Source organism: Phoca vitulina, unplaced genomic scaffold (assembly GCF_004348235.1).
Source record: "Phoca vitulina isolate PV1807 unplaced genomic scaffold, GSC_HSeal_1.0 scaffold16, whole genome shotgun sequence".
NCBI lineage: Eukaryota > Metazoa > Chordata > Mammalia > Carnivora > Phocidae > Phoca > Phoca vitulina.
The window spans coordinates 23,921,382-23,936,451 of NW_022589719.1; the positions used below are offsets into that span (position 1 = coordinate 23,921,382).

At 39.7% G+C, this 15,070-nt stretch overlaps 1 protein-coding gene across 1 annotated transcript in view; it reads left to right on the forward strand.

The window, feature by feature from the left end:
* Window positions 1–618: 618 nt before the first annotated feature.
* CUNH11orf49 (chromosome unknown C11orf49 homolog) overlaps window positions 619–15,070 on the forward strand; it is a 188,439-nt gene continuing 173,987 nt past the window's right edge. The window contains exon 1 of the mRNA XM_032414056.1: window positions 619–976. Coding sequence (XP_032269947.1) covers window positions 718–976 — 259 coding nt within the window. The 5' untranslated portion in view covers window positions 619–717. The remainder of the gene's footprint in view (window positions 977–15,070) is intronic.

Sequence of the window (15,070 nt, forward strand, 5' to 3'; positions counted from 1 at the left end):
CTTTTACACAAAAATTAAAAAGTGAGGATAGAGTGGCTTTTTCTGTTAGGTTTCAACTGTGACAGGAACTACAGATCCCTAATCTGTTGTTGGGAGTGGGGAGAAAAATAAAAAGAAATATCTGGAGATCTGGGAAGTTAAAAACCAATTAATACTCTCCCTTCTTGAAAAGAGAAGTGAGCAATAAGGCATCTGAAGAAAAAAATCTAATAGTGCCCTCCTTTGTGCACCCCATCCCCTCAAGAAGTGAAGTGTCTTGGCAGGAAAAAAAAACACTTGGGGAGGAGGATATCAAATAGTAAGGGATAGGGGCAGAAGGAGGGACTAAAGATAAAGAGGAATTTGAGAGGAAACGTCAATGAACTCGTAGAGGATTTAATAACCACCTTCTGCGTGTCCAGCCTGGACATGGGCAGAAAGACACATCCCTGACCTCAAGGTGCAGCCAAAACATACGCTGTGAAAAGCACTTGGTAGCAATTTAAGACAGTAAATAATAAAGAGATAAAAATAGGTCATGGGACATGAGTGTTTATGGGAATTTCGGGGTGGGAGCTATTATTGTGAGTTAAGGTAACAGCTGTGCAAAGTAGGAATCATAGTTATGAAATTCAGAAATTGCGGCTGCGGAGGGCTGACAATTTTTCGACACCTGGAAATGTGAGAGATTCCAAAGAACGCTCCACCTCAAATTCCTCTAAAACCAACTCCTCAAGAATGGCAGTCCTAAGAAACCTCGACCGCCGTGAAGCGACGGCTCCCGGAACCGGTGTGGCCAGCTTGGGGTTGCGATACGGAGACTGTTTGCGTGACACCTCCTCCACCTCCCGCCTCCGCCCGCCCCGTGGTTGCCCTGGCAACGGAAGGGAGCCGGCGACCTGGGTTCCGGAAGCCGGAGAGCTAGAGCTTGGAAGCTGCCCTGGTCCAAGGATGCTGAGTCCGGAGCGCCTAGCCCTACCGGACTACGAGTATCTGGGTAGGAGTTCCTTCAGCTTCGCAGAAGGAAAGAAGTGCAGACAATTAGGCCAGGGTCTGGGGAGGAGGCGGGGAGAGGGCTGAGTGGGAACGGGGTCGGCGTGGAATAGGGAGGGGCAGGGACGGGGGGCGCGTTCCCGGGCCTGGACGTGCAAGGCCGAGCCAGGGGGAAAACAGCATTGGGGGTCAAAGGGCGTCTGAGGTGTACGGGCTCAGACAATGTGGATTGTGTTCAAAGTGGGATAGGTTGGAGTTGAGAATTTGGGGGCCCTTTTGGAATATTATAGATCATGCTGGTGGTGGAGTAACCTTGGAACCTGAAGTGCCAAATCAGTCATTCTGTGAACAATCATTTTACCGTTAGAGCGGCCACTAACATTTTTGAGCATTTCTTTTACATTAGGCGCAATGCTAAGCATTTTACGTGCATTTTAAAAAAATTGATATTTCACCACAGCCCTAGGAAGAAATGCTGTGGTTTTCTTCCATTTTGCAGACGGAGAAACTGAGGCTGAAGAGGTGACTTGGGTAAATAAGGCCACACAGCTAGAATATGGTAGAGCTAGAATCAGAAGCTAATCTGCCCACTCCAGAGCTTGAGCTCTTGACTACTGAGGCAGTAGCTGTAGTACTTCATTGAGCACCTTCAATGTGTAAGGCCTTTGCTGGGTGTAAAGAGGATATATATATATGTGTGTGTGTGTGTGTGTGTATGTGTACATATATGCACATACATTTAAAAAAATCATAGGCTTTATTTTTTAGAGGCATTTTAAGTTTACATAAAATTAAGCAGATGTCATAGAGCCATTCCCATATACTCTCTCCCGCTCACTCAGTTTCCCCTATGATTATCATCTGCCGTTAATGTAGTGCATCTGTTACAATTGATGAATCAATATTGATACATTATTATTAACGAAGTCTGTGCTTTACATTAGGGATCACTCGTTGTGTTGTACAGTTCTATGGGTTTTGACTACTCCATGTCATGTATCTGCCATTATAGTATCAGGCAGAGTAGTTTCACTACCCTAAAAATCCTCTGTGCTCTACCCATTCATCCTTACTCCTGCCCCCCAACCCTTGGCATCCACTGATCTTTTTTACTGTCTCTGAAGTTTTACTTTTACAGAATGTCATACAATTGGAGTCATACAGTATGTAACCTTTTCAGACTGGCTTCTTCACTTAGCAGTATGCATTTAAGGCCCTCCATATCTTTTCCTGGCTTGATAGCCTATTTCTTTTTATCGCTGAATAATATTCAATAGTATGGATGTATTATAAAAAATTTTTAATGAAAAACAATTCTAGTTTAAATTTTTAAATTGGTACTGTGGAAATTGGATTAAAAATATAAAGAAGTTTATAGTGAAGTCTCCCACCCCCGACCCCCTTTCCCCCACTTGCCAGTTTTCCTCCACCCTTAGCGCCACAGCGATAACCACTATTACTAGTTTCCTGTGTATCCTTCCAGATTAGTTTATTATGTACATAAGGGAGAGTATAGTGCACACTTTTCTCATTTAATAGATCTTAGAGTGAGATGTCGTCTTAGAAAACTTCCTTCTTTTAAAAAAAATTTTTTTAGCTACATAGTATTTAAATAATTTAACCAAATCTCTATTGGTAGACAAGTTATTTTTAGCCTTTTGCTATTACTAAAAATACCCCACTGAATAACCTGCAATTTTGTTCCTTTTCTAGTATATCTGCAAAGACAAATTTCAGAAAGTAAAATTGGTAGGTCAGGGGAATATGCATTTTAAATATTGCTAGATATTACCAGATTGCCCTCTGTAGAGGTTGTACCATTTTACATTGCCACCAGCTATGTAAGAATGCCTGTTTCCCCATAGTCTTTCCAACAAAATATATCAAAGTTTTGAATGATTTCAACCTGTTAAGTGGCAATAGCCCAGGGTAGATTTAATGTACATTTCTTTTGTGCAATTGAGCATCTTTTTACCAAGTTTAAGGGCTATTTGGTTTTCTAAAGTTATATATAGAAAGAGGTATATATATATGGATACATATATATGTACACACATATATACACACATATGCATATATATGTATGTGTGATAAATGTGTGTGTGTATTTATATATAGAGAGAGAGATTAATTGACCACAACTGTTAATTAGTCAAAAGGGCATAGTTAAATCACAGATAATTTTGTATCAAATGAATAATAATAGCAATGTCTAGCAATGCCTCGACTTTTGCAAAAGATTTTATGTATTGTATCTTATTTACCCCATACTCAATGAATCTATAAAATATTTGAAAAGTCTAGTCCATTATTTGGTCCCTTGGGTGTTTTTTGTTTAAATAATATACCTCAGAGTCTTGGCATATTTAATATACTGTTGCTTTGGTGAATAGAAGTTGGTGGTCCCTCCATAGTGGCTTTTTCAGGAAGACTAATTCAATGGCAATGCTGATAATGAATCTACAAACAAAATCAGAGTCTCAAATTGATTCAAAAAGCTTCAACGTCCACCTAACATCCGAACCCTGGGCAAGTGCTTCTTCAGGCTCTGTTGCATATTTGAGCCTCTTAACTCCTGGTCTCATTCAGCATCTGGACAGTCATACTGCCCTAAGCAGGGTCATACTACTCACTGGCTTCCTCATGGTTCATCAAATCATATAACTCTGCTGAAATGCATTTGTCTTTAGTTGGGCACAACCCCTATCCATTACAGTTTGGTCTCTTTTACAGGATGCGGTTTTGAGGTATTCACCCTCAATTTAATGACCATTGAAAGCCACTCTTAATAGATTAATAAAATATTTCCTGGTTTTAAAATTTTAAATACCCGTAGAGGGTTTATCTTTTCTTTCTTTTTTTTCTTTTATAAATTATAAAGTCACTTACATGTATAGGCCTAGGGAAGAAAATACATATAGAGAAAAGAAAATTGCAGGGACAGGAAAGCTCTGCACATTCAGTGAAACAGAAAAGCCAAAGCTGAGTACCCCTTGGTACGTGTGTCAGAAGACCTCTTATTAGTATTATGGTAGAAATTACAGGAGTACCTATTCAAGAATATCTATAGATTTCCCTTTCTGTCTGCTAGCCAGGCCTTATATTTGCCTTTTGACTATTAGTGAAGAAAACAATCTTTCATCAGTTGGGTAAACTGATCCATTGCCCTGCTGACTTTGTGGATTAGAAACCTGTAATCATGCTCTGGAATGGCTTAGGATCTTCAGATCATCATTACAGAATCAGCTCAATGATGTTCATGCCTGCAGTCATCAGAATGTAATGATAGAAATTGTGTCAATGCCGAGGGCTGAATAGAGAGAGGAGAGTCTGGTAAGGAGATGAAATAAGTATAGAACCCTTGAAAGATTTCCAGCCTTATGAAATCTACTTATTGGAAGCTTCTGCCAGAGGCTGAGGTGTGTTTGTGTATCTGGTTGGGTGTGGAGAGCTCTCTAGAGCCGAAGGGCAGCCTGTTCTTGTCCCAGATTTGCAAAACACACCACCTACGTGCTGACCTGAGTATAAGCATGAGGGTGTGAGGTTTATTTTTTACTCCACCTAATTTGGTGAGGTGCATGCTTTCACTCACGCTCCAAGTTACCTCTTCTGTTTCCATGGAAACTACTTATTCTCAGTAAGTTTGGTATTAGGTTGGCATAATAGATAACTCTAGGAAATCAGAGATGGTCTTTCTCCTTTGCAGGCTATTCTTTTAGAGGAATCACAGGAAATTGGATAGTTTTTTTTAAGCTATAGTTTTTAAGCACTTCATATATACTTTTTTTTTTTTTTTTAAAGATTTTATTTATTTATTTGACAGAGAGAGAGAGAGGGAACACAAGCAGGGGGAGCAGCAGAGGGAGAGGGAGAAGGAGAAGCAGGCTTCCCGCAGAGCAAGGAGCCCGATGTGGGGCTCGATCCCAGGACCCCGGGATCATGACCTGAGCCGAAGGCAGACGCTTAACTGACTGAGCCACCCCGGCGCCCCTGCACTTCATATATACTTAGCACTGTGCCTTATCTGATTTATTCCTCACAACTGCTACACAAAGTAGGTATCGTTATTCTCATTTGGTAGTTATTAATGTCATCTCATTTTACAAATAAGGAAACTAAGGCTTAGAAAGGCTAATTAATTTGTACAAAGTCACATAGGTGATGATGCATAGCAAAGCCAGGATTCAAACCCAGGTTTGTCAATTCCATAGCCTGTTTTGCCCTCTCTACCAAGAAGATACAAATAGACAAAACCAAAATGCTGATTTGCTGCAAAGGGTAGTGATCCTTGCTTTTCTGTTAGAAATGGAGCTCTTAAATAGTTCATTAGTTGCAAGTAAGTTTCCTTGCAAGGAATTGTATTTTACTCATCATTGTATACCTGCCTTTCACAATGACACACTTAATACAAACAGATATGTTAAATTGAATGTGAATAATCTCATTTTAGGGTACTGGGAACCCCAAATATGAGCAGCTAACAACAACAATTAAGACTTAATTAGGCACTAAAAAAAAATTAAGCTCTTACTATGTACCAGGTAACATTTTAAGTGCTTTACATATATTAATGAAGATAAAATTTTAAAAATATTTTATTTATTTATTTATTTAAAAGATTTTATTTATTTATTTGAGAGAGAGAGAGAGCTAGAGAGCACAAGTTGGGGAGAAGGAGAAGCAGGCTCCCCGCAGAGCAGGGACCCCCAACATGGGGGGCTCAATCCCAGGACCCTGGGATTATGACTTGAGCCGAAGGCAGACGCTTAACTGACTGAGCCACCCAGGTGCCCCAATATTTTATTTACTTAAAAAAATGTTTTATTTATTTGAGAGAGAGAGTGCACGTAAGCAGAGGGAGGAGCAGAGGGAGAGAGACAAGCGGACTCCACGCTGAGCGTGGAGCCCAACGCGGGGCTTGATCCCACGACCCCAAGATCACCACCAGAACTGAAACCAGGAGTCAGATGCCTAATCTACTAAGCCACCCAGGTGCCCCGATAATTTTAATTGTTATCTCCATTTGACAGATGAGGAAACTGCAGCATAAAGATATTAAAAAACTAGTTAGTAAGTCAGGGAGGCAGAATTCTAATACAGCAGTCTGACTCCACAGAGTCCATATTGTAAAACTCCATGCTATAAATACCTTGAGCAACTCCAAAATTGAGGCTCCCTATTGTATAGATCTATGCATGGATCCTGGAGTAAGTTCAGGTGACTCCAAAGGCTTAATTTAACATTTCTGCCAGGAGGGGGCATCCTAGGAATCAGGATGGATCAGGGAATAGTAAAATTCCAGTTCCCTCTTGCCACTGAACTCATCTCGTAGAGGCAGGCAAAGAAGAACATAACTTCTAAAAATAAACCATTCAGGAGAATTTTATTGACAGTAATCTATGTAGTTTGGGTAGCTGTGTGATTTTGAAGAAGTTACTTAACCTCTCTGTGCTTTAGTTTCCTAATGGGCAATATGTGGATAATAATAGTACTTATTCATACATGTAAACCTTTAGAGCAATGCTTGGCTGCTACATTGTGTCTACATTGTGAAAAGAGAGTACAAAGATGAGTTAGATATCTTTTAGAGTACCTGGGGTAGGTGCTCAATAAATATTAACTATTATAACTATACTTTTTAATTTTTATTTTTTTAAGATTTTATTTATTTGAGAGAGAGAGAGAACACAGAGGGAGAGTGAGAGGGAGAAGCAGACTCCCTGCTGAGCAAGGGCTCCATCCCAGGACCCAGATGAGATCATGACCTGAGCCAAGGCAAAAGCTTAATGACTGAGCCACCCAGGCTCCCCCTGCCACTTTTTTTTTTAAGATTTTATTTATTTATTTGAGAGAGAGAGCACAGAGGGAGAGGGAGAGGGAGAACTTTTTTAAAAAGTATATAATACATCTGTGGCAGCCATAAAAATGTGTTCTCAGATGTCCTGCTGTGGGGAGGGAAGGGGAGGGTAATTGACCTTCAACTCCAGCTCTGAATCCAACACCTTGTACACACTGAGGTTGCACTTCCCACAGTCGGCTTCCAGCCAATGGCTGGGTAGGACAGACCCACTTCTATGAGATAGGTGACTTATTCTTTTGATGGTGGCTTTGGCTTGAGGATTCCCATTGCATTGCTGTCTAAATTCTCTCTCTCTCTTTCTCTCTCTCTCTCTTTAAAGGTCAACCCTGCATTGTGGTCTGTCAGCAATCCCAGCCTCCTGCGGCTCCCCTCCCCCCCACAACGGTTGCCCCATGTGTTTTTCCCCCAGTATATCTCTGGCATGTCTGATCCTGTCTTGTCTGCTTCTCAGAGTATTTGGACTAAGACAACATCCAACAATCACTGATATAGTCCCTTCCAGCCTCAAGGTTAATATAATTTCTTCAAGCCTTGGCAGAGGTTCTGACATAGGACTCTTTCTATGTAGAAGACTCTTAAGTTTTACTAATCCTATTTTTTGTGTTTGCTGATATCAAAGTACATGATATTTACTTGTCTTACTGCCAAACACTTTTTAAATGGTTTATTTATTTATTTATTTATTTATTTATTTATGGATGAATCCTGATGAGAAAACTTATTTTTGTTTGAATATAATTAGTGAACCTTCCAAACCCAACCGTATGCTAGGAAACATTGCTCTTCACCGTAAGTTAGCAGAAATACCCTTAGGACTTTAAAGTGCTTGGGTTGTTGCAGAAAAGAAATGAAATAAAACATAGATGTTACACTGACTTCCTGAATCTTTGGAAACTAGGTTTATAACATAAAAATGGTCACTTTAAAATAGTAAGAGCATGTTTACAGATCATTTCTTCTTCCCCCCACTTCTTCTTTTCCTTTCTTCCACATTGTCCCTTCTTTCCTGAATACCCTCACTCCTGTAGCAAGACATGAATATAAAGTGTTCCTCGAGGCTGGGAAACTTAATGCCATACGGAGGAGATGGGACATGTTCACGAATGACAGCACCACAAAGTGACAGTGTAGCCAGTGTCATTATAGAGCGAGTGGGTGAACCGGTGCGTGCCACTGTCTGGGCGCTTTCCCGGTTTGGCTAGCAGCTTCAGACTTCCGACAGGGCAGCAGTTCCCTAGGCGGCCCAGTTCCGGGATGTACTTTCAGGACTTTTTCCTGGAAGTTCAGCCTAGGCTCTGTTTCTTCAGCCTTTCCAAGGATTCTGTAAGCTATTTAATAAATGTAATAAATATATACACATATATGTATATTTTTAAGATTTTGTTTATTTATTTGTCAGAGAGAGAGAGAGAGCACAAGCAGGGGGAGCCGCTGGCAGAGGGAGAAGCAGGCTCCCGGCTCAGCAAGGAACCCAATGCAGGACTCGATCCCAGAACCCTGGGATCATGACCTGAACGAAAGGCAGACGCTTAACCAACTGAGCCACCCAGGCATCCCATGTAATAAATATATTTTTATTGGGGAAAAAAAGAGAGAGCAAGTGATAATTTTCACTGGGGGTAAAAAAGAGAGCAAGCAAATTCTAAGGCATGTTGTTCCAGACCCTCACCCACCCCCATTTCTTCAAGGTGACTAAATTGTAGGTGATTTCTGTGTTATTCTAGGGTTTTAAAATGGTTCTGTAAATTTTTAACCTCATCATTTATGTATTTAAGTAATATTAAAATCTTTCCTCCACCTGCTGTCCAAAAGTTGGGCATCACTTTTATTCACACAAATACCGTGTTTGCTAAATGAGTCATGTTAGGAGGCTGAGTCCGTAAAGTTTTAAAAAGTAATAATAGAGATCAGAAGAGACAAATGATCCATTAACTTATCTCTAGTTCATTATCCTGTTCATATCCTTCTTAGCACTTATCACAGTTATCTTGTTTGTGTACTTATTTGTATATACTTATTTGTATACTTGGTTATTGTCTGTTTCTTACTAGAATGTAAGCCACGAAGGCAGGCCTGTTCTCAGTATTTCCAAAATCTAGCACACTGCTTGGCTCAAATTAAGTGCTCAATTGTTAAATGAATGGTCTGCTTTAAGTAGCAGAATAATTTTTTTCTTAAAAAGGGAGAGAAAAATCCAGTTCAACAAATAGTTACTGAATTCCTACTATAGAGAGACACTAGACTTTTTTTTCCTCCTTCCACGGATGAAAAAAAAAAAGGATGACTGATTAAAATCTGCCCTGGATTCTTCTGGTTTTAAACTCTAATTATACCTAAGGATAGTTTACTGCTTGATGCCATAATTTCTACTTTTTTGGTTACATAACAGTAAGATTTAACCCATTTTTAAAAATGGTAATTGGGGCATCTCCAGGAGATCCCATCCTATAGTTGGACAGAGTAATATGCTTTGATTAACACTGGAATTACCCTTGCAAACTAATCTCTGGGTTCTCTGCGTTGGGATTGCCCTTGCACCACTTCCCCAGGGGCCTTAGGAAATAGCTCATTCTATGATTGGAATTTCAAGTCAAAACACATTTATCTGAGCAGAATTTTAATGATTTATCAAAGAGAGGAGGGATTTTCCCAAACACATCTGAACTTACCAAATTACTGATCCCATTAGCTATGTTTTCTCTTAAGCACCTTTCTTTGAACAAAGCAATTACTGCTGAAATCATCAAATGTATTTTTCATAAAAGCTTTTGACTAAGTTTTGTTTGATTAGCAGGAACCTGGTAAAAGTAAATATTGTTTGAGAAGGCACTTTCAGAGCCCTTTCTTTTTCTTCATTGAATTAGCTTTTTAAAAGCACTATTCTTTGGAGAGTAAGAGCCTTTTTCCAGCTGTCCTATTGTGTAGCTCAAGGTCTCGTTAATACTATTATCTGGCCCTGAGATTACAGGTAATTGTGATAAAACACAAGCTTCAGTTTCTGTAATCTCAGACAGAAATCTGTTTGTGCCCAGGCCTTCATATCAGGTGTTTGTTAAATTCAGACTTCTCTCACCTGGGATAGCCCCATTGGCCCCCAGTAAACAGAGGTATCTAGCAGGGACAGGGCTGCATTAGGGACATTGCCTTTTTTTTTTTTTAAATCATGTGGCAGAACTCCTCCTGTGGCCAACTTACATACAACGCATGCTAAATAGGAAAATTACATATTTTAAAATAGGCATGTTTGAAACAATAACACTTTTGAATGTGAAATGTACCAAAGGCCACATGTCTTTGGCTTTGCTTGTCAAATGGAGAGGCGGCCAGAACCACTCGGCTCCATGGTTCTCATGCCCCAAAGTCCTGCAAATTGACATGTAAGTAGACAACACACAAAGAAGCTCAGCCCATGAGAAAGTGAGTTTGGGCGCTTGGGCTGGCCTCCTTTCTCTCTGTGTGGAGTTTTTTCCAGCTTCACTTCTTCTGTCCCATCTTAGTTTCTCAGAAAGGAGAGATTAAATGTGTCTGGAATTTCAGCCTGTTAACTGCACAGGCAACATGAGGCTAGCACTCAGGCCACTGTTCAGCCTGTCATATGGAAGGAATTGCTTTTCAGGGGAGATTATAATTGTGTATGTAGCCACACAAATGCACATTCTGCCTGGAGGAAAATGCACAGAAGAGGAGGCCTCATGCTGCCACTCAGGTCTCTTTGTAGAGGGCTGCATAAGAAGCCCTCACATGGTGGAGTCAACTCTTTTGGGCTTAATGAGTCATCTTTTTGTGTGATGCCTACTTCAAAAAAGAAAAAAAAAAAAAAGGAAGAAGAAGAAATGCACGTTTCCCAAAGTGGGTTGCTTTTATTGGCCCTGCAGCTTTGTCTAAGAGTTTTGTACATTCCTGATGACATCATTTACAATGCTAGTGCACAGACAGTAAACAAAAAATAATTTAGCTTTCGGGCATTTAGATAAACCTTAAATAGTTCAATTTAGAGAAATGATAATAAGCTTTATAAACAGCGCACACATGAGCTTAAACAACAAGCATGACCCCAATCGTTTTTGGAATGTGATGTGTTGAAAGATGGCTATCGAGAAAACTAGAAGCTTGACACCTTTGAATTATGTGCAGTTCAAACTCGAATCCATGGTCTAGTGTCAATCCCAAGCACTATGTTCTAGTTAGTGGATAAAATACAGGCTACCACATGAGTAAGTCATCAAGGTCCTTGAGCCATAGCATTTTACCTATAAGAAAGGAAAAGGTAATATTACCACCTACCTCACAGGAATGTTAGAAGATTGAGAAGATAAACACATGGAGCTCTTTATAAGGAAGGTATTTTGTAAATAGAAAATGCTATTATTATTCTCCTTGATCAAATTTCCCCAACAAATGGAGTTGATAAAACCTACCTCACAGGGGGCTGAGAGGATGAATTAATATATATCAAGTATCTTAAACTATTTAATAAGACCTAAAATGTTCTTTTTTTGATAGTCTATAGGCCACCAAACATGGTATTTAGATACATGGTTAACTCACAAAGTCTCACATATGCAGTTGGTCTTCTGCCTTGTCTTCAAGGCTGGCATGGTACAGAATTGTAAATCTATAAGTAGAAGAAAATAGGTTAGGTCTTCAGGGACAATGGTCCTGCCTTTTTTTCTCATCAAGGTTATGCCTGTGAATAGCCTAATGGAGTCTTGCTAATCTTTGTTGCCATGTCTGGACGTAGGGATTGTTTTGACTTTTGCCTTTCCAGCAAATATTTGGTTTTGATTTCATATTTCTAAAGAAAACATACACTTACAAGGAAAAGAAGTGGTTGATTTGTCTCGCCTTGTGAACTTTTTCTTATCATATTTCCTAGTAGTTAAGAGAAAATAATTATTGTTGAAGGACCTGACATCAGGTTCCCCAAGTAGAAAGTTCTTAAACTCAGCTGAGTAATAAAAACAGCTTTGATTGTTATGTTTAGAACAGGGACACCAAAAAAAAAATTTATATATTTTTTAAAGATTTATTTATTTATTTGAGAGAGAGAGGCGGAGGGAAAGCGGGGGTGGGGGGGGTCGAGGGGCAGATGGAGGGGAAGAGAGGAAGAGAGAAAGCAGACTCTGTGCTGAGTGCGGATCCTGATACATGGCTTGATCCCACGACCCTGAGATCAGACCTGAGCCAAAACCAAGAGTCAGATGCTTAAGCAACTGTGCCACCCAGGTGCCCCAAGAATTTATATGTATATTTTTAAAGATTTTATTTATTTATTTGACAGAGAGAGACACAGCGAGAGAGGGAACACAAGTTGGGGAGAGGGAGAAGCAGGCTTCCCGCTGAGCAGCGAGCCTGATGCGGGGCTCGATCCCAAGACCCTGGGATCATGACCTGAGCTGAAAGTAGACACTTAACGACTGAGCCACCCAGGTGCCCCAAGAATTTGTATTTTTTAACGACAAAGTTATCACTGACATCTCTTCTTCTGTTATTGGTATTTTCATAAGATTTGAGACCCAAGATTTCCTAGGATGCCTCAGTTGTAGCCATTTCCAGCCAATAGAAAGGCTAAGGGGAGGGAAGGACTCCAGGATAAACACCTCTTAAGCAAGTAAGGCAGAAGTTACAAACACACCTTTTTCATAGATGAGAAATTAATATAAGGCCCCTACTAATTGCAAAGGAGCCTGGGAATTGAACTTCAGCCAATCACGTGCAAGAAGAATAGGAGCACAGATTTTGGGGAATGCAAACAATAATCTGGCATACCTGGTATTTACAGTGGAGACATCTCTCCCCTGAAAGTGAGGTGTTGGTAGCTAATTACCCTTATTCATAGGTGAAGCATGGATGTCCTGGAGGGTGTTTAACTTTTTCTCCCCTATCTCTACCTTTCAAAATTAAAGTGCAGAAGTATTTCATCCCCATCCCTGTTCTCATTCTTTTTTTTTTCTTAACTCTAAGTCTCCAGTCTTCTCTCTTGTATCACCTCCCTTTCCTTTTTAAACATTTCCAACTAATCAGAATAGTTCATTTCTACACTTTAGTGAACTCATACAATGTTAGGGTTTTAGTTCTTTTTTTTTTTTTTTTTAAAGATTTTATTTATTTACTTGACAGAGAGAGACACAGCGAGAGAGGGAACACAAGCAGGGGGAGAGGGAGAGGGAAAAGCAGGCTTCCCGCTGAGCAGGGAGCCCGATGCGGGGCTCGATCCCAGGGCCCTGGGATCATGACCTGAGCCGAAGGCAGATGCTTAACGACTGAGCCACCCAGGCACCCCGGGTTTTAGTTCTTTATAATTGTGTTGGTTGCTGGGTGTTGGTGGTTACTTTGCTGCCAATTTTTTTTTTTTTTGACTGGGAGTCAGAGACCCATGTAGGAATCTAAATCTTGTCTCCAGAGAGCTAGTTTTACAATAAATAAAGATATTGATCTTCCTAGACTCAGAGTGATTGGTAAAAGATTTAGGAGAACAAGGAAAAGGTGGTGCCACAGAAACTGGGGATGGAGTGAGTTTCAATGTAGAGGGAGTGTTCAGTGATATCAGTTGCCTCAGAGAGGTCAAACAAGATAAGAGCTGCAAAGGAGGTTGTTAGTGGCATTAGGTGAGAAGTTTCATTGGAGTAGTGTGTCAGGATGCCAGATTTTCCTGGCTGGAGGAGTAAATGGGAAGGATGGAGTTGAGACAATAGGTAGACTCAGTATTTTTTTTTTTTCCCCAGATGTTTGGTTGATTGGGGAAGGAAAAGGAGAGGGGGTGATAGCAAGAGTAGAGTTTGTTGTTTTTAATTTTTTAGATGAGAGAGACTTGAATATGTGTATAGGCTGAAGGAAAGGGAGCCTTGGAGAAGGAGAGAGGGAAGATCCAGGAGAAGGAAAGGATGATTAACTGAATATGTTTTCAGAAGAGGTGGAAAGGAATTCTGGGATCAAAGGCAGGGATGCAGGGTTATTTTGGAGGTGGGAACCGGGGCCACATTTATCCATTAAGCATTATTGGTGTTGTACCTAATCTATAACCTGTTCTGAGATCTTTGAAAATATTTGAGTCCTAAAAAAATTTATTGACCTTCAAATATGGATATTTAATTATATATTAATAAAACATAATATAATATCATTATTACAATTAGTATAGACAAACATTTTATTACATTTGAAGGCAATTTATAGGTAACATTTTTCTTAATTAGCAGCAATTCCCAGTCGACGTGGGAATGGTCTTGAGACCATTAAGATGGTCATAAAATGACCCTCCAAGGGTTCAGCATTAAAAAAGAAGGAAATTCTGTCATTTGCAACAACATGGATAGACCTTGAGGGCACTATGCTAAAATAAGGCAGACAGAGAAAGACAAATACCATATGATCTCACTAATATGTGGAATCTAAAAATAAACAACCCAGAACTGAGGGGGGAGAGGGTGAATGAAATGGTGAAGGTGGGAAAAAGGTACATACTTCCAGTTACACAATAAGTAAGTCCTGGGGATGTAATGTACAAAATATTGTATATTTAAAAGTTGCTGAGAGAAAGTTGTCATCACAAGGAAAAATATTTGTAATTATATATGGTGATGGATGTTAACTAGACTTATTGTAGTGATCATTTCATAATATATACAAATATCAAATCATTATGCTGTACACCTGAAACTAATATGTTACATGTCACTTATATCTCAATAAAAAGAAAAAGGAAAAAAAACCTGACTCTACATGGAATAAATATATTTGATCAACAGAGTTGGAAAGTAAGGAAGGTGAAGAATTAAGCTTAGAAATAGAGCTGAAAGTTGATATTCTTTACTTGACCACCTCTTCTTTGTCTTTGAAGTCAGGTTTTCAGGTTTTGTTCTTGGAGTTAGAGAAACAGATATAAAAGACTTAGGAGAGCAAAGAGGTCTCTCAGTTTATGCAGACACATCATGTGTTCTCTAAGTTTCAACTTATTTTCCTCAAGAGAACTCTCCTGGAACACTCCTTCACCTAAGTTCTCCTACTCCAATCTGGCCTGCTTGCTCTCTAAATCCTCTCTCCTTATCATGTGTATTATTTGTCTCTCTCAAGTTATATTCCATATTTCCTGAAGCCTGTGTTTTCCTTTTTCCTTATATGCTCCTTCTTTTTGTTAGGTGGCATCCTTCAGTAGCTTTCTGAGAAAGGATGCATGCAAAATAAGATTTTGGGGATCTGAAACTGTTTTTATACTACCCTTAGATTTGACGGATAGTT